The sequence below is a fragment of the Onychostoma macrolepis genome, chromosome 19 (genome assembly GCF_012432095.1).
Source record: "Onychostoma macrolepis isolate SWU-2019 chromosome 19, ASM1243209v1, whole genome shotgun sequence".
Taxonomy (NCBI): domain Eukaryota; kingdom Metazoa; phylum Chordata; class Actinopteri; order Cypriniformes; family Cyprinidae; genus Onychostoma; species Onychostoma macrolepis.
The window spans coordinates 4,654,893-4,680,273 of NC_081173.1; the positions used below are offsets into that span (position 1 = coordinate 4,654,893).

Here is a 25,381-nt window from a genome sequence, read left to right on the forward strand (position 1 = left end):
GAATATTTAAACAATACAGGTCAATATTAGTTGCCCACTTGAACTGTAGTATAGCAGTATCTGATCCTTATGGATCAATTAACCTCAAGTTTTCCCTAAGTGCTGTATGGATTGCATTGTAAGAGGATCCATCTGTACTCAGGCTGGAAGAGGAGAGGAGAGGCTCAAGGGAATACTTTGCAGCCATATGTCCTCCTTACTGGCCCCCATTAGACCTGACAGGTGATATATGGTGCACACAGGAAAAACAAACTACTCAGCAAAAGCCGGCAGACATTGATAAACGAAGGCATGGTGACACAGATACTGTGGGCTCATCATGGCCGAGCTTGGGGAGTTCTCCTGCAAAATGCCACTTCAATTTCTGCCCACAGTATCCAACCCAATTAGGGCAGAAGATTCACAATGTAGTGTCTATTTAAACACACATCAACATCCCAAAGTCCGCTTCCAAGATCTTTGATCTATTTTATCCCACTAGAATAGATTAGTCCTTTCCAAGGTCATTTGTAAGCATGCAATTAAAATGATCTCAAAATATATATATCTCTGCTAGAAAAATCCACCTATTTACCTTGATCTTGGGAGTGGTTAAATATCACAAAGACATGTTCAGGTCACATTTCATACTTAGAAATAAATAAATATTCACAATATGCTGTGTATACGGAAAATTAGGCCTAGTTTAAGGACCTAATGTTCTTTATAGAGTGCACATTTCATCCCAAATTCTAATATAATACATATGGAGTTATTCGTAATTTCCATTGTTCGCAATAAATTCTTGTTACTGTAATACAAAATAAAAATGACAAAGTACAATGATTAAAACAAATAAATAATAATAAATAAATAAAATGAGTACCCTTTAGAATGGGAATTCGCACCGCGTCTGATGAGATGCGACAATGTTATTGGTCAATGTAATGTCAATACTGGTGCGACCGTTAGTTTAAAAGAGTGCCACATGTCATTAGCCTTTTTTTTCAGGAAACAAGTATGCGTGTGTGACAAACGCTACTGGTGGAGCACGTTCAACTTCTTGAGGAAGCTGAATGTGCTCACTATGGTAATAAAAACTGGTAAGAAGCTTTTGTTCTTCCTTGATTCTCGCCCGAGGGATAGTAGTCAGCATTTGCAATGGCACGTTCGGTTCTCAAAGCGATGCATTTATGGCAGCAGATTCTGTTCTCGCCTTGTTTTTGGGAGAACCTTGGCTCTCTCGAGAGTTGATGTTGATGAGAGTATGATGCGATTGCCGTGAGAAGCTCCACCTATGCTTAACTTTCTCTTGAGGGTTGAGAGTTAAGTGCCTCCTCCCCAAGGTTTGAGTCCCACTGTCACCAGAGAAGAGATCAAAAACAGGGATTGTAGGTGGAGCAGAGGAGGAGTCGGACGGAACTTTCCCTTTCAGAACTCTTCCTGTTAACTCTAATTCTTTCATATCAATTACTTAAAGAAGGAAAGAAACTTAGTCATTTTGAATATCTAATTCTGAGGCATTAGATGCAGAAAGAGTTGAGGCATATATTATTGATAAATTAGCCCCCTCTTTGAAAGTAAAAAACGACTTGGGCAAGCTGCTGGATCCAGATGTTCTTTCTTTGACATGCTCTACTGGCGTTAACCCAGGAGGAGCAGGATGTGGTTGAGGAGGGCAAAGAAACAATGGAGTCCTCCCAACCAGCCCATCCCGTTTATGAGTAGCGGTTTCTGCCTGTACATAACCACCCTGTTACCATGAGTCTGAGGTAGAGAGATCATACAATAAACCATATTTGGCCCACATTCATTTGTTTCCTCGAACACAAATTACATGAATGTACAAGGAATATTTGAGCACAGATATGAGTTAATGCCCCTGATTGAAGATAAGTTTGCTAACTATCTCTCAATGGGGGAGGCATCATCATTGAAGACTCAGACCCTGTCATCCAAACCTTACCATGTAACTTCCTGTTTGAATGACAGCTGGTCAGGCCGGTACAGACGCACCAGGCTGATCTGCTGAAAGAACTGGTTTAGGGTCTGGGTCTGTTCCCAGCGCACCAAAGATCTCGCTCTGTGAGCCACTAAACAGACAGACATTGATGGTAGCGATGGTGGTCATGGAGAGACATCTGCGGCTGAACCTGGCTGACATTGGGGAGAAAGAGAAAAGCTTTCCTCTCAGTGCGCCAGTTTCTCCACTTGAGCTTTTCAACACATACGTTGAGATGGTAGTCAGTAAGTTCAGGGAGGCAAAGGCACAGTCTGTGGCCTTCAAAAGGTTTATACTGCGGCAATAAATATCTGCTCCTCAGGGCTCTGTAGGGCCTGGTTCATCTAGGTTTGAGGACCAAAGACAGGACCAGACGGTGAGCATCGCATCCTGCGCTCTTCCTCCTCCTTGGAGTAAGACACAGAAAAGTTGAGACGTGAAGAAGAGTAAGCAAGATCTGAGAGAGGAGATTCAGAGGAAGAGATTTGAACAGCAACATCGAGCAACACCTTCCCTTCCTCTTCCCCCAGAAATCGTTCACAGACTTACATCAGGCCCTGGAGTTGGACCGATAATTTTAATGATGTAATTAATTTTGCTAAAAACATATTCTGCCTTCTGAAAGGTCTGGCAGATGACTTGACTGTGAGCATTAAGAGCAAAACCAGTCTTGACGTTGTTTTTCTGTAGGAGTGAGGATGTTTCCATTTTTCCACGTTTCCCTTCTCGTTTCTTCTTACTGGTGTCAAGTTATATTGCATTTTGTTCAGGTTAGCTGCCTCCCCTACAGCCTGGGGTCACCTAAGTAGGCAGCTCCCTAATAACAAGGTCGAAGCTGTCTTCCCCAGAGTTTGGGGTCCCTTAAGTAGGAAGCTCCCTGAGAGCAATGAAGCTGAAGCTGCCTCCCCCAGACTTCTCTAAAGCAGGAAGTTCCTTCATAGTATTTCTCCTTCACAGTATTTGGGTTGAAGCTGCCTTCTTCTAAGTAGGAACCTCCCTAATAATAATAATGAAGTTATCTGCCTCCCCCAGATATTGGGGTTCCCTAAGTAGGAAGCTACCTTATAAGAAAAAGGTTGAAGCATCCTCCCCAGTTGCTGAGATTCCTTAAGTAGGAGGCTCCCTTGTGTTTGGACTGAAATTAGGGCAGTACTCTGCCCAATGCCGGGCCTTATAGTAGGTTCCTTGTGCCGAGCTGTTTTGATCTCTAGGACTAAGAGTTCGCCTAAGTAGGAAGCTCTCCTATAGTAATGAAGTTGAAGCCTCCCCCAGATATTGGGGTCCCCTAAGTAGGAAGCTCCTTCATGCTACTTACAGTAGGTTGAAGCTGCCTCCCTCAGATATTGGGGTTGCTTATGTAGGGAGCTCCCCTATTGATCTTGAGATTGGGGTCAAATGTAGAGTAGTACCTTTCCCCTCTTAGGGAACTTTAAGGCCCAATCCCAATTCTATTTTATACCCCTTCCCCTTGTCCTTTGAAACAGAGTGCCAAGGGGTAGGGGTGAAAATATTCCCCTAAGAATTGGGACACCACTACTATACCGTCACACGTCATCATACGTCGTCTAGCTCCTACAATACACACACCTATCGGTGTGCATTGGAGACTTTAATTACCGTTCTATATTAATGCGCTGCTTACTGACACACACACACACACATATATCGGAGCTCACATCCAAGAGCAAAGAAACTTGTCAATGCTGCCCCACAATTTTTATTAATAACAGTTTAAATACTGAATCGCTACATTATATTTTCCAGCAACGAGAGGATAAAATCGCTGTTTTTGAAGTAACATTAAACTCACTCATTGTAAAAAGAAACACACAGATGCCCGTACACTCCTCTCTCTCTCGCAATATTTGAGAAAAAGGTTTAGCGATTTCTTAAGAATCATTCATACATGTGAAAATCAGCTGAGCTTTGAACAATTAGTTGTAAACTGACTCGGGGGAAGACAGGAATCATGTCTTTTTTTCTGCTGATTAAGTGATAATACAAGACTTCTTCACCTTACAAACTGTTGAAAGCAAAAATGCTACTAAATGCACTATTTGTGAGAAAGTGTGACATCCTCGAGCAAAACATGCACTGTATTTGTAATCAGAATCAACCCAATATTAGTAAGAAATAAGTATAGGATTTCATTTAGCAAATACGATGCAGGATGGAGTTTTTAATAATGCTACTTATCCAATAAACGCTGTAAATGTAAAATAATTGCACTGAATTACTAATTTTACTGTACATCACTGGTGAAAATCATCTCACTGTACTTAAACGGAAAGTTGAATGAAAATTCTGTTATAATGCTCTAATGTTGTTCCAAACCTGTGTGACATACAGAAGAACTCAAAAGAATATATTATGATCTTAAAGGGATAATTCACTACAAAAATGAACATGAGGGGTGAGTAAATGATGACAGATTGTTTTTTTTTCTTTAAGATCAGGTTTTTAAGAGAATGGCTCCCTCTGGTGGATCAACTGCTCTCTCTCTATCAAAGCACATTTAATGAAGCCTTTTTAATATGTCTGCAAATCCAGCATACAAGGAGACAAACACTATCATCAGCTCTTACACAAAAGCGGAGCACATTGGTTTATCTAGCAAGCCTTTGATCCGTTACATCCCTGACAGTCCTTGCAGCCCCTAAACATATCCCAGGGATCATGGTCATGAATACAGACAGGAGGAGGCACATCCGGTAAGATCTTAACTCCAGCACTAATACTGACCAGCAGAAAGAGAGGCTGAGTGAACTTAGCATTGAAAGTGTGGATGAGTTCAGCCTTGTCACATCTGGTGTCGTAAAAGGACAGAGTTCCTGCTGCCCAGTCCAGATAGACCCCGACTCTCCAGGGTGAGCAGTCAGGCAGCTGGGTCTCTACTCCTCCATGAAGAGCATTACAGATGGGAAAGGGGGTGCTCACAAAAATGCCCCAGGATTTATTATTAAGTCCAATGCTACAGGCTGCTGAACTTCCCTTCCTGCTTATGTCTTTATAGGCCATTCCTATAGTGGCCCACCTGCCAAACCACTCCAGCTGGAAGAAATGACGGCCGCTCAGACCTTCCCGACTCATGATTTGGTTTGGGACTTTAAACCTCTCTGGATGATGTGGAACAGCTTCTAACAGGTTTCTGCGACTATTCACAAGAGCCTCCTCTTTCTCTGACACCTGCACACTTGAAGAAGCGGTGTTGGGATCCCAAGTCAGCTGACACGCATCTGAAAAAAAGTAAAAAAAGTGTTCTGATCGCACAATTTGATCTGTCAATATAAATTTGAAGTAGAAAACAGCAGACTAACATTGGTGTAGAGTTTCCATGTCCCGTTGCTCCTCCAGGCCGTCCACACTGTTGATAAATGTTTAAACAGTCAAATTTGACCAGAAATTAATATATAATATAAATAAATCTGGTAACACTTTATAATAAGGTCTCATTAATTAATTTTAGTTAATGCATCAACTAATGTAAAGTATTTATTAATCTTTGTTACACTTAGTTAATACAAATACTTACTGTTCATGTTAGCTCAGGTCCATTAAATAATATTAACAGATAAAATGTTTGTTTTTAATAATGTTGTTAGCCTATAGTCGTACCAGAAAATTAAAATTAAATTTTTTTAGACTCACATTAATTTCTCTAATCGGGTTGCTGGATCTTCCCAAACAGATCTGAGCTGGTCAAATCCTGGGCCTTTAACAGGATTGATGCTCAAGTCTATTTCCCGCAGGTGTGATGGGTTGGAAGAGAGAGCCCTCGCCAAACAAGCAGCTCCTGCTTCTGTGATGCTGCAGTGTGTCATCCTTCAGAGAAAAGGAGCTCATATTCACTGATTCCTATCATACACTGATGAAATACACCACCGTTCAACAGTTTAGGGGTCAGTGAGATTTTTTTGAAAGAAGTTTCTTAAGTTCAAACTCGGTTTTTATTTGATGTGTCGTGCACTCTCTGGGCTTTGTGATGTCTTGTGTGTGGAGTGTGGCATTCAGATCTTGACTCGGATCACTTCACTTCTGAATGAATCGGTCATTTGAACGAATTGGAATGACTCAATGACTTTCATTAAGACAGTGACTTGTTGCCACCTACTGCCTGTTTTAGTTTCATATTTAGAGTATAATTTACATTTTTAATCAATGTATATTTCAATATTCATTTTTAGAAATATTTTTAACAAAAATTGATGAGCAATTCATATGCGCCTAATTATATTAATCAGCACATCATTTAATTAATTAGAATGTTAGTGTACACCATTTTATACATACATCTGTTGTTAAAAAAATCATATTTTTATTAGTTATAAACTCTAATCATTAGATCCCAATTAGTCAATTTGCCATTCATATTTCAATAATATTGAGCATACTGTAATTCGCTGATATCCACTTTGATAAACAGAAGTGTTTCCTTTGTGTCATTCCATGATCTACTAACAATCTTGTACGTGTGAAATATTTAAGATCAGCAATTTATAATCTTCAATTCACGTAACTTGCATGTCTTTGGGCTGTGGGAGAACCTTTAATTACTAGTCTATTTTCATCCATTATGTTCTGCTCACCTGAGTATCTCCAGTTTACAGTCAGGATTGCTCAGTCCAACAGAAATCAGCTCCACAGAAGAATCTGTCAGGCCACACATGCTGAGATCCAGAGATTTGAGGCTGCAAGATCCAAGAGCTGAAGCCAGAGTTTTAAGAGAATCAGCCTGTAATTGACTGAGACAAAAAAACAACAACAATAAAAACATGAAATTTACATGTGAGGATAGGCGTTTTTCTCAGCTCACTTCCACCTCTTCAATATATTATGTAATAACATGGTGATTCCTGGGATACTCGCACTAAGGGCCAGCCGGTACATTTCCATAATGACCAATGCAATCTACCAAGCTTGTTGAAAAAAACAGCATATGCTGGTGAGGTATGTTTTGAAGCATGGCAGCTGGTTTGAACTGGTCCTAAGCTAGTCGTGTGCCGGTCCTAAGCTGGTCTTTAGCAACTAGATCCTGCTCATGACCAACTAAGGACAAGCTCAAACCAGCTGCCATGCTTCAAAACCTAACCAGCATATGCTGTTTTTTTTTCAACAGAGAAGAGCAGCACAAATGAGCGAAGGGTCAGAGAAGAGCCAATTATCATCAGGTGTTAATTTGTAATCTACTAACAACACGCGCGCAAAATGGGTTAAGACATGCTTTTTTTGGGTTAAGACCAGTGTTACATTCCAGGACGTATGAATCTATATTTTATAATCCTGGTGCATGTCATTCATTGATATGCTGCCAGTGGACCCAACGGCCTGCTAAAGCCCTGTTCAAAACAAGAACATCTACAGTGCATAACATCATCAAAAGATTCAGAGAAACTGGAGAAATCTCTGTGCGTAAGGGACAAGGCTGAAGACCTTTGTTGGATGCTCGTGGTCTTTGGGCCCTCAGACGACACTGCATCACTCATCGGCATGATTCTGTCATTGACATTACTAAATGGGCCCAGGAATACTTACAGAAACCACTGTTGGTAAACACAATCCGCCATGCCATCTGCAGATGCCAACTAAAGCTCTATCATGCAAAAAGAAAGCGCTATGTGAACATGGTCCAGAAGCGCCGTCGTGTCCTGTGGGCCAAGGCTCATTTAAAATGGACTGCTTCAAAGTGGAAATGTGTTCTATGGTCAGATGAGTCCAAATTTGACATTCTTGTTGGAAATCACAGACGCTGTGTCCTCCGGGCTAAAGAGGAGGGAGACCTTCCAGCGTGTTATCAGTGTTCAGTTCAAAAGCCAGCATCTCTGATGGTATGGGGGTGCATAAGTGCATACGGTATGGGCGGCTTGCATGTTTTGGAAGGCACTATGAATGCTGAAAGGTATATAAAGGTTTTAGAGCAACATATGCTCCCCTCCAGACGACATCTATTTCAGGGGGTATTGTGTATTTCAGGAGGACAATGCAAAACCACATACTGCAGCTATTACAACAGCATGGCTTCGTAGTAGAAGAGTCCGGGTGCTGAATTGGCCTGCCTGCAGTCCAGATCTTTCACCTATAGAGAACATTTGGCGCATCATTAAACGAAAAATACGTCAAAGACAACCACGAACTCTTCAGCAGCTGGAAACCTATATCAGGCAAGAATGGGACCAAATTAAAAAACACCAAAACTCCAGAAACTCATAACCTCGATGCCCAGACGTCTTCAAACTGTTTTGAAAAGAAGAGGAGATGCTACACCATGGTAAACATGCCCCCGTCCCAACTATTTTGAGACCTGTAGCAGGCATCAAATTTGAAATTAGCTCATTTTGTAAACATTCAGTTTAAACATTTGTTATCTATGTTCTATTGTGAATAAAATATTGGCTCGTGTGATCTGAAATTCTTTTAGTTTTCATTTTATTCAAATTTAAAAAATGTCCCAACATTTCCGGAATTCGGGTTGTAGTTTTTGTTGTATGTTTTGCCTATTTTCTGCGCTCCTCCCTGTCCTAATCTAGGGGACTGGACCTACCAGCTGCTCCTCATCAATGTCAACAGGAACAAGTACTTGAGCAGGACAAGAATGTGAGCCAGCGAGTTCTTTCTCCCAAGAGCATGAGAGTGCTGAGACATTACTAGTCCCAAAGTGTTGCTCTTGTTGGTGTGTCTTAAAGGGATCATTCACCCCAAAATGAAAATTCTGTCATTAATTATGCACCCTCATGTCGTTCTAAACCCGTAAGACCTTCGTTCATCTTCGGAACACAATTAAGATATTTTTAATGCATAGAAAAGAAAGAAAAACAAAATAACGACTGTATTCAACAATTCGTCTCCTCCGCGTCATCCTTTAACGACATCACATATGTAAACAATGTACGTACGCGGATAAAGCGTAAAAAACGTAAATGGCGTATCTGCGTACATACGTCGTTTACAAATGTGATACTCTCCAAAATGTTGCTACAGGGTGACTTGGAGGAGACAAATTGTTGAATAAAGTCTTTATTTTTGTTTTCTTTGGTTCATGGTTGTTCATGTTTTGCTTCTCCATTGGACTGATTCCATGCATAATATTTTGTTTCTGGATTATTTATCTTACCGTGGGTGAACTATCCGCAGTGTCTCTAGTTTGAAGTGAGGATCCACCAGCAAAGAGAAAAGTTTCTGAATTTCAAGAGTCCGTGGTATAAAGAACCTTAGTTCAAGCTCTCTCAGGTGTGAAGGATTCTTTTGAAGAGCAGAGAATAATGCTGATAATGTTTCCTGCTCTACAGAATAGCATTCCAACCTGCAAAGAGAGTTAGGAGAGTTAATGTAAACTTTTCTCTGTAGATTTCATATCATTCTTGTTTAAGTGTGAGCACAGAGCACATTTAAGGGGTCATGAACAGAGTAATTCAATTTTCCTTGATCTTTCTTTTTGCATGTAACAGGTCAGCATACTATAAAAACATCCTGTAAATTTCAGATTTCAAAACTTTCTCATTAGTTTAAAAACAGCTTATATTAAAACCAAGCTGAAAAATGACTCATTTGGACATTTGCCACATTACGAGGTCATAGTGCGATAAAAGACCGCCCCTGCAACAGAAAATCAATGCCTACTTCTATATTATTGCCTCTTTAGCCCCGCCCACTGACTCACGAGATTCTAGAGATGCAAACACAGGATTACTCCATCAACAAAACCATAGAGATGCCTGTGAGGATCGCTGTGTAGTGTAAATTGTGAAAAAACACTGTTTCGAATTGACTTCCTCATTAGGAAAGAGCTCCAGATCGCGTCACTGAAACTTTTTTTTGTTTGTTTGTTTGCTTTACTTGAATGTGGATTCATTTTTAAACAAGATAGTTCAAGACAGGCTTTATTTTTATTTGTTTTAGGTCAGTTCTGAGTCTGACTATATTGGATCCAATGAGTAAGCATGGTTTTACTACTATTGCGTTGTCTGTTCCAGATGGTTTAATATATACTCAGTATTTATACGTTTTTAACCCAAATTGCCCATGCTGTTTTCAGAGTACGTCACAACAGCATCCATCAATTATTTTAAAATGCAAAACTGTTAGCCAATCATAGCAGTGGCTGTTTACTTCTGAGTCTTGAAATGCTTCCTACCTACAAAAACAGATTGTTCTGCAGAAAGGGTCAAAAACTTCTAAATTATGATGTTTTTTGATGTAAAAATCTTCAGGGAACATAATAAAATAATTTAAAAAAAATACAGTTGACCTGTTTAACTCTGCCAATACCAGTTTATCTAACTGATGTGCTGGTAATAGGTTAATCTGAATAAGATTACTGTGTACAGTGCAGGAAAATGTGTTTCAATCTTAAGCGACAGTAGTTTCTTAGTGGTGGAATTTTGGAAAACTTAAAAGAAATCCTGTCATCTGTGATTTCAAAATGTAAGCATTCTTCGTATATCATTACTATTAAAGCAAAAGTGTGTAATTCTTTAGATATTATCACAGTTTATTATGCAGGGAGAGTGGTAAACACAAATAGCTGATTCTCAACAATATCAAAAAAGCTATTTGAGCACTTCAACCTGCTTAAATTACACACTTCAGCTTTAAGGAAATAAATCTGTGTTTCAAATACTAGGTTTGCCATCATTCACCTCAGAACTGCTATTTTGAAGTTTGGGTGTCTGAACGCCTCCAACAGAAGCTGTAAAGCCTGATCTTTAGATCCCTGACAGCATCTGCTCAAGTCCAGCTCTTGCAGATGACAAGAACTGCTACAGAGAGCTGCGGCCAAGATCTTACAACTCTCTAAGGTTTCCATTCCTTGTAAACTGGGGAGCACAAAACACAATATTAATGAATAATGAATGAAAGTACGTTAGTACTATCATGCACCATGTTAAGTCTGTTTCAATCATGTTTCTAACACAAATGGAGCAGAGGTTTAATACTTAGATTTAGTGATTCGTTCCGATAAATAATGATCACTAATAAAAATAAAGTAAAATTTTTTTACTAACGTGAGTTTCTCGAGATGACAGTCCGGGTTCATTAAGATTTGAGAGATGCTCTCCACTGTCCTGTCACTCATGCGGAATGAACTCAGCAGCTTCAGCTCTCTCAAATGTGTCGGGTTCAATAAAATCCCAGCGAGCAGAAGATCAGCATTCATACGATAACCAAACTGTGTTGTGCTAAAGAGAATATTGTAAAGAAAGATGATACAGGTACTCTATTTTAAGAGTTTAAGATTGTTTTAATTAGAGACGAATGTATGTGAAATACCAACTGGATATGATTTTAAAATAAATTATCTGACATAAGATACAGATTGTAATGTGAGGGAGTCGTGACAACAGAGATATGGATCCAAATGCAGGCTTTAATACAAAACGTAGTCAGACATGCAGGGTCCAGAACCAGCAAACAGTAGCAAACAAAGTAATCCAAAAGGGTAATCCAAAAACAAGCGAAGGTCAGGGCAGGTAGCAAATGATCATAAAACAGATAAAGGGTGCTTCTCAAATGGAAGGCTGCATCCTTCGTAGTTCAGTCCTTCAGAGTCTTGTAGAGTCCTCCTAGGCATTAAACACTAAAATGAAACCGTCTAGTAAGTGTGTGTGGCTACATCACATATATTCCTGCCCTCACTGTCATGGCACGAAAATACTAATAAAACTTAGTTTTGGAAAAATACTTTGTATTACAAATCTTTATATTATTTGGCTTTCTATTAATGCAATTACAGCTGTCTACAGTCTCCCCGTGGCTTACATTATTGGCACTTTAGCGTTTAGTGAGTGTTTTACACCAAAACAAAAAATAACATCTATGCTTTCATGTCCTAAAACACTGTTTTTGTCTTACTTTTCATAATAAATTCAGACAAGCTCAGTACTGACTCGTTGTTCAGCCGAGATATGCAGCCTTCTGTTTGAGAAGCGCCCAAACAGACCAAGATAAAACACACGAAGGCTAGGCAAGGCTAGTTAAAGCAAGGCAAGGAAAACAAGACAACATTTCAGGCTAAACAGTATCCAGCAATGTGAGTGTGTGTGTGTGTATCTTAACTAGTCCTTCAAATATGAGACAATTGTGAACTGATAATGAGTTCCTGGGTGGAGGGAACCTGGGAAATGGCAGAGCTCAAGGGAACTCCAACTGTTGATCATATAACACAGATATCGTTTTATTTTCCTGTGATGTCCAATGGATTTTAAGACTGCCTTGGTGTGAAGATCTGGATTGCTGTTTTCAGTAAGGGATAAACACCCTACCTAGATGTTATTTTAAGGCTGTTTCAAAAAGTAGATGTCAGTGGATGTATGCTTCATAAAGAAGATACTGCTCAGTCAAAACAGTTATCCAAGGCTGTGAAAAATATAATCCAAGACACAGAAATGTTGATTATTTCTGTACTACTGCAAAGTATTGATAAAATGATTTATTTGAATTAAAATGTGTAATTTTATCCCATATTTGAGTTTACATATTATTTAGTAGAGCTCTTATTTTTTATTTAAGCATTGCATCATTAGCTTAGAAACCAAGGCCAACTCAGTTACAATTTTGAGCCATTTTGGGTTTGCGTGCATTGTGTTGCAAAATTGCGTTCTGACTATAATTCATAATGACACATTCTTAGGATTGCAGCAAAGGGCACAAGAGAGAACATTCAGTAACATATTAGATTAGGAACACTATTCACTGCTAACTAGTTGCTCATTAGCATGCATATTACTAGCATATTGGTCATAAATTAGTACTTATGAAGCATATATGATTGCCTTATTCTGCGTGACCATATTCTAGATAACTTAAACCAACCCCATACCTAAACATCACTACAACAACTACCTTACTTACTATCAATAAGCAGCAAATTATGACTTTGAGGAAAAAGCTGCGCACAAGCTTAAGCAAGGTATCATCAGTTTTTGGCGCAAAATGGTTCAAGTGCAACTTTTGAAGTTGAAGACAACAGAAGGTATGGCATGTTCTTAATTGGAGACAATACTGAAAGCTGACATTATCAAGTATGTCAGTATGTCTGTGAATTTGCAAAAAAAAAGTCACAACGCATTCACTGATGAAGCCTATTAGAATTTAGTTCGAATGCCCCTATAATTCAAGTAATGAAAGTAAAGAATACCTGTGTATGAGTGTTAATTTTTTTTTATATTTATCACAAAATTTGTTTCCGTTTCATTTGTTGTTGTATACTCACCTGAGTATCTCCACTTTGCAATTAGGGCTTCTCATACCAATGGATAATAGGTCCAATTTTATATAAATGAAGGCCTTTTTCTCAATGTCAATCTCTCTGATACGATTGGCTGGTGATCTCAGAGTTGAGGCGATCAGTGCCCAGCTCAGATCTGTGGCCTCATCCAGTCTTAGGTAGAAAGAAAGATCATTTATAGGTTAACTGACTTGAAATGCTAAGTAAAATGCTAAATATGACTGATGTCTCGTGTTATTTAGGCATTTGTTTACACTCACTGTACATCCTGAATTTTCATTTATCTCAAAGGTACACTCAGTATTTTTTGTTTATTTATGTAGCACTAGCTGATATGGCAGTGGTGCTTGATATTCAGCTACTGATGGCATTATAGAAATGTGATTGTTTATTTCATGAGAGAAGGTGCAGAGTATAAATATAACAACTATAATCAGGCTAATGATATGATGAAGTCTTTATATATCATTATGAACATTTTTAAAATATCTATTTATTTTCATGTTAAACTTTTTATTGAGGAAAACAAATACTAATTGAATCTTAACCATTTTTTTTCTCACTTTTTGATATTTTCCTATAAGGACATCCACCCTGCATATTTACACTAATTTTACATTAGTTTTTTTGCTGAATAAATCTTTTCACGTGAGGAGTCCAATTGCCATTAGCCTCCCTTCAGTACATACGGGTTTATTTTATATACAGTTAGGTTCATATATATATTTGGGGACAGGCACAATCTTTATTATTTTAGCTGCTGACCAAAACATATTCAAGTTACAGTTATATAATGAATATGGGCTTAAAGTACACACTCTGAGCTTTAATTTTTAATTTAATTTTAATATCATCACAATTGGAGGAAATGTTAAGGAATTACAGCTCTTTAATATCTACCTCCCCCCTTTTTCAAGGGACTATAAGTAATTGGACAGTTGACGCAAAAGCCATTTCATGGACAGATGTGGGCTATTCCTTCGCTATTTCTACATCAATTAAGCAGGTAAAAGGTCTGGAGTTGATTTTAAGTGTGCCATTTGCATTTGAAGCTGTTGCTGTGAACATCATGCAGTCAAAGGAGCTCTCCAAGCAGGTGAAACAGACAATTGTTAGGCTTCAAAAACAAAACAAATCCATCAGAGAGATAGCAGGAACAACAGGACTGGCCAAATCAAGTTTGGTTCATTCTGAGAAAAAATAAAAACACCGGTGAGCTCAGCAACATAAAAAGGCCTGGATGTCCACGGAGGACAACAGTGGCGGATAATCGGAGAATCCTCTCCATGGTAAAGAAAAACCCTTTCACGACATCCAGCCAAGAGAAGAACACTCTCCAGGAGGCAGACACGTCTCTGTCAAAGTCTACAATCAAGAGAAGACTTCACCAGAGCAAATACAGAGGCTTCACCACAAGGTACAAACAAGGCCTGATTAGACTTTGCCAAAAACATCTAAAAAAAAAAAGCAACACCACTTCTGCAAAAGCATTCTTTGGACGGATAAAATTATGATCAACCTGTACCAGAATGACAGGAAGAAAAAAGTATGGAGAAGGCTTGAAACAGCTCATGATCGAAAGCATACAACATCATCTGCGAAACATGGAGCAGTGTGATGGCATGAGCATGCATGGCTTCCAGTGGCACTGGGTTACTGGTGTTTAGTGAAGATGTGACAGAAGACAGAAGCAGCCGTATGAATTCTGAAGTGTATAGAGATATACTCTCTGCCCAGATTCAGTAAAATGAAGCAAAGTTGATTGGGCGGCGCTTCATAGTACAACTGGACAATGACACAAAACATACAGCAAGAAAAACCCAGGAGTTTTTGAAGGTAAAAAAGTGGAATATTCTGCAATGGCCAAGTCAATCTTCTGATCTCAACCTGATTGAGCAGCATTTCACTTGCTGAAGACAAAACTAAAGGCAGAAAGACCCACAAACAAACAACAACTGAAGACAGCTGCAGTAAAGGCCTGGCAAAGCATCACAAAGGAGGAAACCCAGTCTCTGGTGATGTCCATGAGTTCCAGACTTAAGGCAGTCATTGCCTTAAACAAAATATCAAAAATGAACATTTTATTTATGATTATATTTATTTGTCCAATTACATTTGAGCCCTTGAAAATGGGGGGGAGGGGGGGGGGGCTGTGTATAAAATGGTTGTAATTCCTAAGCATTTTGTGTTATATTTTTGTTCAACCCCTTGAATTAAAGCTTAAAGTCTTGATTGTTTTATTTTAATTCTATTCTGGTGGCATACAGAGCTGAAATTAAGAAAATTGTGCCAAATATATATGGACTTGACTGTATATATATATATATATATATATATATATATATATATATACACAGTACATACTATATAAACACACATATATAAACACACCTGAGGACTCTGGAGATCTTGATGACAGGCAGCAGTCTCATAATGGCTTCATCAACATTAGCATATTTCCTGACATCGAATATCAGTGATGAATCCTCAGAGGTCAGCAGAGTAGTTGCTATATTTGACCACTCTGAAGGAGTGATGTGCACATCCTCATCTATTTGAAATTCAACCCGGCCTTCATTCTGAACCACAGGCAGGGCTACGTCAAGCTCCTCCAAACAACGAGAGAGATTAACTGAAATCTCAAATAATGGCTTTGCCTTGACTTTCTGTAAAATGTTTTTAACTACATCCTCTGTCCTTACATGTAGAGATGTATTTTGGAAAAAGCAGGACAGTAGCTTGTTGCTTGGACCTGCAGAGATGCCCAGGAGAAAGAGGAGAAATATGTCTAGCTGGCCAGTTTTGCTCCTTAATGCTCTGTCCACTGCTCTTCTGTGCATATCATATTGCACATTTGTAGGACTGAGCAACTTTTGTGCTTTTTCTGCAAGTGTAAAAGACATTACATTTCCCTTGCTCGGTTCATAATGCACAGCAACATACAATGCTGCCAGGAACTCTTGGACGATGGGATGCGTGAAGCGGTACATTTTCCCTAAACCCATCAGGTTCTGCTTTTTGAAAAACATGGGCCAATCTTCAGAGAGTTTGACAGGAAGAAGAGGATCAGTATTGGTTTCTCTCTGGTCCTTCTCCATAAAGGTCAACGTGTCCTTTTCCAGCATGTGCCAAGCCAGCTTACCCAACTTGAGGATCTCCTCAGTGCTTGATTTAGCAGACTTTTCCACTTGTCTCTTCATTTGAATCAGGAGAAAATGTGTGAACATCTCTGTCAGGGTGAGAGGAGGATCTGTGTTGCAACTGTTACTGAAAAGCTCTTCCAAAACAGTGGAAGCCATCTGACAGAAGAATGGCAAGGAGCGCATGATGTACAGGGTTCTGGATGACTTCACGTGAACAGTCGCTCTTACGGCAATGGCTTTGTCACACACTTCACTTCTGATATTTTCTTCCCACTGTAAGTCATCAAACCCATGAAGTTCAACCACCTCCTGTATATGTTCTGGAGGAATTAGACCTGCATCTTTTAGCCTTGAAGTGACCAAGATCTGGGCAGAAGGAAGAAGGTTCCCTTTGAGAAGATTCACCAGCATGCAGCCTACAGAGACCGGTGTCACTGGGTCAGTGCATGTCTTGGTGCACTTAAAATTAAGAGGAAACCTAAATTCACCAAGTCCATCCCAAATAAAGAGGATCTGAGACTGTTCGAGGGTCTCTGGCTTCAGTAACTTTGGAAAGAGCAAATCTAAGAGCTGCATCAGGCTAAATTTCTTGTCATGTAGTATGTTCAGTTCACAAAGATGAAGAGGAAACACAAAATCAATGTGCTGGTGTGTTTTGCCATCTGCCCAGTCTAAAACAAACTTCCTCACAGCTGTTGACTTGCCAGATCCAGATATTCCTCTCATCATAATGGTGCGGATACGCCCGTCTGTATAAGAATGAGGCTTCAGGAGATGATCATATTTAATTATATTTTCATCTGTAATGTCCTCATTGTAGGGTCTTTCCAGCTCACGCATCTCATGGACCATCTGGCCATCCAAATGTGTCTTGTTTGACACATGCATCTTCAGTGGTATGTCATTTGAAGCCTTTGGAGTGTCTTCATATCGCCTTTTTAAGCTTTCTTGCAGTAAAGACTTCAAAGTTTGGATCTCCTCCTTAGGAGTTTCTTCAGCAGCAAGTGAAGAGCTGGAAATTGAATTGGAAATATGTCAGAAGCTGGGCTAGAAAGATGTCAGAAATGCAATCAGTGGGACTGTATACATTATAACAATATACCATATTGTATACTTCTCTCATTCTCAACCACATGATAAGCAGATCCCTTGCTACTGGTCATTTACCATCTAGACTAAAAATAGCTATAACCCCAGTGCTAAAAAAAAAAACATAAACATGTCTTGATAACATAATCCTGAGTAACTTTACACCTATTCCAACCTTCCCCTTCTTTCTAAAGTATTAGAAAATGTGGTCACCATACAATTAGTCTTGTTTGGATAAAGACATGCATGAACCATTTCAGCATAGTTTTTGTCCTCTCCACAGGACAGAGACTGCTCTTTTAAGAGTAGCGAATTACCTCCTCCTTGCCTCTGGTGCCCTCAGCCTCCTGGTGGATCTGAGTGCAGCTTTCGATACTGTTTGCAATTCAGTACTTCTATCTCGACTATCTGCTATCAGTATTACTGATACAGCTTTTAAGTGGCTAACTTCATATCTTTCAGACAGGCAACAGTTTATATACATTAATAAACACAAATCTCGTACTGCCACTGTTTCTTGTGGTGTACCTCAAGGATCTGTTCTTGGTCCACTTCTATTTCTAATCTATACAGTGTGTGCAGAATTACTAGGCAAGTTGATATTCTGGTCATATTTTTTTCCAAGCACAAACCACATCAATCATAATAACTACTATTGATTTTGTATTTAATCATTTATAAGTGATATATAATTGTCCATTAAGGCTGGAAGTGAAAAACTCCTTATATTCAGGTGTGCAGAATTATTAGGCAGGTTTTCTTTTACAGATAAAATGAGCCAAAAAAGAGATTTAACTCTCTACTTTTGACTAAAAGTAAAAAATTATTAAATGCCCATGAGAAGGATGCAATACTAATGCAATAATAGGATTTGCAAAGTTAAGACATGACTTTGCCAATGTGTTTTTTTTCTCTGCGACTAATAAAATTTTGGTCGACCAAGCCTCTTCTGTTCAACTAGCGATTAATCGACTATTAGGGGGCAGCCCTAGTACTCTCCCAGATGTTTTCCATAATAAATGCTCAAGTATCATGTTTTGTTTATCAATTTGTGCCTTTAATTCTGCCCTATCCTCATACATTTTGCAGTCTAGTAGTATATGTTTCACTGTCTCTTGTACATTACAGTGGGTGCGTTTTCCTATTCTATGCAAGTTGAATTTAAACCAGTATGACCTATTCTAAGAAGCGAGACTAACATCTCTTCCCTTGGGCTTCTGCCCTTCCTCGTGCTTATGACTACTTGTTTTTGTATATTACTTTGAACCGGAAGACACTCCCACTTTTGACGCAAGGCCTCATGAGGCATACATGGGATGTATTTTGAACGCACTTCATAGCGCTCTATTCATTCACCTTCACTTGCACAGCGTGGGAGGAGTCGTACCTGTGCTCGAGGGCAATGTCCGCCATGTTTGTGTGGTTTGGATGCAAACAAAACAATGGATTATTTACCAAGAGATTTGGATGTATGGATTCATTTTGACAAAAGAATTCTGGTAAGCATCGTTGAGCCTTTATTTTTAGTATTTTACTAGTGCAGGCTCTCATAAGCTCATAAAGAAACTTGCAAAAGTTACCTCACGAGACTGCACTGATTGCCTGACTGACTTTATTGCTTTGTGCGAAAACGTAAGTTCTAAATAAATAGATATCTTTTTCATCTTTGATCTAAGTATTGTTGTGTGGGTCTAGAATGTTTACCCAGATAGCACACGTACGTCTGCAAGATGTCTGTTAAAGATCACTTGATCTGGAACGCATCTGCTGTGTACAAACATCTGACAGACGTCTTTCAGATGTCAGTTCTACATACATTCTAAACCAAAAACATCTAATAGATGTCTATTTGACATCTGAGAGGAGACGTCCTATAGACGTATTGCAGATAAGCAAACACTCTAAAAATATGTCTTGCAGATGTAAATGCAGACGTCAAATAAACGTCTCTGTGATGTACGTGTGCTATCAGTGTACGCTGCAGAAAACTTTGATGAGCAACACTCTGAGGAAGAGGAGGATGATGGTGGTCCAGCGTATACAAGGAGAAAGGTTTGTTTGTATTTTTAGCTTCCACATTCTTATTTTTGTAAATGCAATTGCAATGAGCAAACATTGTTTTTATTCCATATTTCTTAAAAGGACGTGAGAATGAAGATGATTTGTTTTAGCGTGTATATAAAATCGTAAACTACAACACAAACACAGCATCACAGTTTATCACTTTTGTTGCTACTTTAATTGTTTCACTCAGGATGTAGTAGCTGATTATAACATGCCACAAATTTATTTTAATATTTCTATGTACTTCTCTTGTAGTAACCAAGAAAAGTGTTATCATCGCCGATGAAATGGCAGACGTTAATGCGCAAACACCTGTGAACGGTGCTTAAGAGTCAGACAGTGGACATAATCTTTATTATACCATTTCACCATGTTATTTTCTGCAGTAGCCGCAGAGAATATTAACTGAAGAGACCCACTAATCACTAGCAAGCTTTGGATCTGCTGAATGTGTATTTTTCAAGCCTTTTATTTCAACATTCACTGTTATTTTTCTGCATAGCGATGACGGGTGAAAAGTATTTATTAATTTACTTAAATGTATAGTTAACCAGAATTCTGTCATTTAAGTTTTACCAAACCTTTGACTTTTGTTTTTCTGCAGAACTCAAAAGAAGATACTTTGAAGAATGCTGGTAGTAAACCAACAAGTTTGTCAGGTATGGAAAATATGAAGGGGTGTAAATGATTTTCATTTTTGGGTGAACTCTCTTTAATTAGCATGCTACAGTACACACTAAATATTAATCATGCTGGGCACAGCCACTTATTGTGCTGCCATTGCAGTTAGTGCTGTAAATGTCAAACAACAGGTACATTGCTACAACATATATTTAATGTAGTTCACTTTGGCGCATTACGTTAGACCTTTACTAATAGATACTTGTATATTATTTGCTCTTTACAGGTGCAGAAATGAAAGCTCCCAAAAAGATATCACTGGAAGACATGTTACACCACAACAACCATAAATCCTGAGCGATTGGAAAATGGGCAACAACCAAGGAAAAGTATTCATTGTTTCATTCAAAAATGATCCATGGTAATAGCTGTAAATGATTAAATAAAACGATACAAAATGTGTTCAATTTCAAAACACATTTACCAATGTGTTGTTCAAAACTAATTTTGGTAACTGTTCACAATAAGGTATCATCAGTTAACATTAGTAAATGTTGAATTTAACATTAAATAATAATGAGCGATACATTTGTTACAATATGCATTAATCTTTGTTACTGTTAAAAAATGTTACCTGTCCTAGTTTTTAAGGCCTGCCATGATTTAGCACCGTCATATCTTACATAATTATTACACTCTTAGATCGAGTTATGAGAATTTGCATGAAATACTCAAATACAAGTGTCTACCTTTTGGTGGTACAGCGTTCGGCATTTCAGCTCCTAAGCTTTGGTACAAGCTGCCCCCATCTCCTCACTCCAGACCTTTAAGACTGAACTAAAAACTTACCTATTCACAATATGTTTTGCTAACCGATTGTCTCCATTCATTGTCACATGTTGACTATATGTCTTGTATGTTAAATAATCAATGTCTGACTGCCTGTTCACTTTGCTGCCCCATGAGTGTACTGTATATCTGTGTTATTTCCCTATGTAACATGTCCTTGGGTTCATGAAAGGCCCTATAAAACATATTCTTCTTCTTGTTAGTTATATTGTTATTATATGACACGACAAGACAGGACAGAGCACAACAAGACTTACCACAACTCTGTGGACTGATTCATTTTTATTTGGTCTTGAAGAACATTTTCTTTTAGGTTTGATGCCATCGTAATCAGTGCTGTAAATACAAAAGACAGGCAATATTTACAGGGTCTCATGGGCTCTTTAAAGTTACAATACTACTCATAAAATGTCCCCAGTGCCTGACAGGTATCACTGAAATTAGGTCCTGAGAAAACACACAGTACACACAAAAAAAAAAAAACATTATCTAGACTGTATATGTTAGGCCATCGGAGCCACAAATGTGAAATTCTTCATTAAAACAAAAAAGCACAAAAACACAAAGTTCTGACCAATTAAATCTGCCTCTGTTAAAACCACATCTTTAGTGAATAGCTAATAAACAGCAATCTTAGCAGTGTTTACTCTTTTTTTACTTTCGCTTTTTACTGCTTTAGTTTTTAACCTATTCTTCTATGTAAAGTTTAAGCAGAAAATAAAACAACCGCATCAGCATGGATTACCGCAGAAATGTGTTTGTTTTTGACAGCGTTCACCGGATATCCCTCACTCTGCCATCGCGTCCCTCTCTCGCGGTGTGGCAGCACAAGAGGCGTGACTACAGACAAATAACTGCGCGTTCACAAAAATCTCCAACAACGCTGTAGAAAGATGCATGGACGCTCTGACGTATTCGAATGCTTGTGTTGTATTTAAAGGGGCCGCAAAGCAAACAAGCCTGTTAATCTTGTGCAAATTGACCACAAGTAGGGTATAAATTAATCTCATGGAATATTTTATAAATGTGAAAGTAAGAAATTGATTGATGGAAACAGGGCTGCTGCTGGCCAAATGGGTGCCCTAAACAGGATTGTACTGAATTGTATTATTTGCAAATTACAATTGCAGCTCTAGACAGTTACCTATGGCTATTATTTTATTAATACAGTTGTCTGATTGATTTTATGGTCTCAAGCATTCAGAAATCACACAAAAGAAAATTAAAAAGTTTTACTACGATAAAACCATGGTTAATTTTTGTAAGGGTTGTGATGTCTACGTTTTTTGTTGAAGAAATTATAGAGGCTGTGTCATTTATAGCAAAAAGGTGAATTAAATGTTTGGTCAATAGCATATTAAACAAGGATATGGTCGTCCTGTAAGTGTAACAGCAGCAATGACAGGCCTTTGGCTCCCTTAATAACATGTAATGTTGAAATGACAAAATTTGTAATGGTTTTACTGGTTATAATGGGACTTGTATTGGTTTTAATGGAAACTGTAATGGACCCTGTTGGTCTCTGCTGGTAATTGGTCACCTTCTATTGGTGGCTTGTTAAAACCAATAAATCCTAATGGAATATGTCCCAAAACACACAACAGAAAACCATTTTTTATTGGTTTTAATGGTTAAAAGTTGATGGTTTGTAATGTTTGTAATGGTATTTGTGATTCATTTGTGATGGTATTAGAATTTTCTGTGATGGTTCTATTGGGGGTTTTTTTCAGCACGGTTGCCTCATTGTTTTTAAGTAATGCATTTTAAGTCATTTTAAAGGCTTTTGTTGCCTTAGTTTGTTTTTATAACCACAAATAAATGTTATCTTAATACTTCTTTGTATATTATTATTTGAAGTAACAAAACCATGGATAATTTGCGGTGACCATGGCTTCAAGAACCATGATTTTTGGTTTTATTCGTGTTAAAACCATGGCTAACTTTCGTAAGAGAACATGGAAACTCAGAGAGAATATTAGATGTGTTGGTGAAACTATTACCGACATTAAAACACGTTATTAAGCTCAACACCCAAAAATGTTTCACAGGATTATGAATGTAGCCTACCTGAAAGTGACACATGGGCTTAGCTTTCAACTTTTTTCCTTTTTCTTTTCTCGGCGCTGGATTTCTGATGTCTTTTCACGGGCGTAGTTGTCCATCAATTATGATCATTTGCTTTCAGCCGCAAACATGAGAACTTTATTGTAGTTATATGTTTGCTAATGAAATAAACCAATTAAAAGCCATTTGTGTGGTGTGGCTTTTGTGTTCATGGTTAAGTGCTACTCTAAGTTCAACATTATAGGAGACATTTACTAGCCTTGGTCTTTAATGAACATTAATTTGTGTGCAGCTTACATTACAAACTGTCCCGGGGCACGTTCAAGCTCAAACTGGTGCGTAACGTTTTGCAACGGTTTCCTGGGTTGAACGACATGTTTCCTGGAAATGGTGTGCAACGGGGTTTGAGATACGTTTTCTCTTGTTTGGTGGGTGTGTCAGAAATGTCAGCCCAATCAGCAGCGACATGAATATAAACCACGCGGTATTAAAGAGACAGCTCGCACAATGGGTCCAAGTCGTTTACAAAAGTGTCCGCTGCAGCTCGGTATACGCAACAACTGAAGATATTAGAAGACATGTTTGTCGTAAGAGTTTTATAGTAACAATATAGCATATCAACATGATGATGAAGTTGTTTAAATTTTTAGCTTAATTTTGCAAGGCAAGTTTATTTATACCAAACTTCATACAAAATGGTAATTAAATGCTTTACATAAAACTGAGAAACACCTGTTCTATACTCCTCTGATTATATAATGGTAAATATTACAATATCATAGCACAACAACAGTGATCAGCAACAATGACAAGCCAAATCCTCACAATGAAATTAATAAGGTCATATTGATCATAACACAGTCTCGGAGGTAAGAAGTGGACTATCCTTCACCTGAAATGTTTGTCTTTTCATCCTGAAATGCGAGGCAAATGTTGGATCACAATAATTAGGAACCACAGTTTCCACAAATCCTTCACTCGATTGGGATGTTCTCTTTTATTCTGGACGGCAAGAGCAGTGACTGTAACATCGAGCGTATTTTGCAGTATTAAACACGTATTTACACCGATTTCATCAGGCTCTGAAAATTCTTAAAGAACACAAAGAATGGCCTTCTCAGCTGCCATAGTTGCAACACTTGCGTCATCAGAACAAGATGTTCAATGCACCACTGTTTCCGTTTAAAAAAAGTTTTGCAATGTTTTGTCGGGGCTGAACGCAGCCCTGGTTGAAGTGTAGCTTTAATGCAATTGGTCAAATCAGTGTTGTTTTGAGCAAATGAATTGCATTCTCGCTGATAAACCAGCGTTATAGTGGGAAAATGTTCCCTATAAATGGTGTTGCACGCCTACTTATCAAATTCACATCATGATGGAGGTTGTTTGGTTGCGTTTGGTGTGGCATTGCTCTACCTGCTGAGAAGACGTCGGAGATTGGTGTGGGTGCATGAGATTCTCCAAGCCCGTCAGCACTCCGAAATGGGACCCTTGCCAGAGGATGCAATGTTGCCAGGTGCAGAGCATTTGGGACCACAGCCACACGTGTTTGTGGCTGATGAGGCCTTTTGACTCCGCCGAGGCCTCATGCGGCCTTTCCCAGGACACAATCTCTCCAGCAGGCAAAGAATTTTCAATTACAGGCTGTCACGGGCAAGGCTGATTGTTGAAAATACCTTTGGTATTCTCATAGCTCAGTGGCATATGTACAGAGGAGTCATTGAGATCAGCCCTGCCAATGTGAATGTCTGTGTGAAGGCTACCTGTGTCCTGCACAACTTCCTGAGGAGGTCCTCAAACGGCACCAGGATGCCCATACCATCGGCTGGAGATGGAGAAGCTGCTGGCCTACAGGAGGTCACCCGAGTGGGCAGCAACAACAACACAAGGGAGCCCATCCGTGTCTGGGAGAAATTTATGAGCTATTTCACCACAGAGGGAGCTGTCCCCTGGCGACATATACTAGTTGCAAAGTTACTTACTGTTAGTGGAATGTCTAAAGTGGACTATCAAAATAAAGTGTCACCAATGTGACAAAAAAAGTACACATCCATAATGTGCTTAAAGTGCTCTATTTTCATGCACTAATTTTGTACTTAATACAACAAATTCTTCGTTAGTACTTCTTAAGATAATCTTAAAAACATTTAAGTGTATTCAACTGTGCTATTTTTGAGACACCATGAATATGAACTAAAATGTGCTAAAAACGTATTTAAAAAAATGGATTTAGGTACCCCTATACAAAGTGGTAACTAAATAATTTTTTTTAATACAGAGATAGTATGTTAAAAGCACATTTTAGTTCATATTCATGGTGTCTCAAAATAGCACAGTTGAGTACACGTAGAT

General features: G+C 38.6%; 1 protein-coding gene across 1 annotated transcript; it reads right to left on the reverse strand.

Moving 5' to 3' along the window:
• Positions 1-3,675: 3,675 nt before the first annotated feature.
• LOC131526219 (NLR family CARD domain-containing protein 3-like) lies at positions 3,676-21,844 on the reverse strand. Its single transcript, XM_058754386.1, has 11 exons — positions 21,714-21,844; positions 21,226-21,304; positions 15,594-17,357; positions 13,188-13,355; positions 10,981-11,154; positions 10,615-10,791; positions 9,090-9,278; positions 6,568-6,723; positions 5,630-5,803; positions 5,299-5,345; positions 3,676-5,217 (listed from the first exon to the last, which is right to left on the reverse strand). The coding sequence occupies exons 2-11, from the start codon at positions 21,291-21,293 to the stop codon at positions 4,592-4,594; spliced, it is 3,543 nt and encodes a 1,180-aa protein (XP_058610369.1). The 5' UTR covers positions 21,294-21,304; positions 21,714-21,844; the 3' UTR covers positions 3,676-4,591.
• Positions 21,845-25,381: the final 3,537 nt, after the last annotated feature.

Excerpts from the sequence above, each read along its gene's own strand:
- LOC131526219 (XM_058754386.1), bottom strand. The coding sequence starts at position 21,293 with ATGGCATCAAACCTAAAAGAAAATGTTCTTCAAGACCAAATAAAAATG. Across the intron at positions 9,279-10,614 it reads TTCAAAATAGCAGTTCTGAG|GTTGGAATGCTATTCTGTAG; the intron begins GTGAATGATGGC and ends CTCTCTTTGCAG. Across the intron at positions 5,346-5,629 it reads ACCCGATTAGAGAAATTAAT|TGTGGACGGCCTGGAGGAGC; the intron begins GTGAGTCTAAAA and ends ATTTATCAACAG.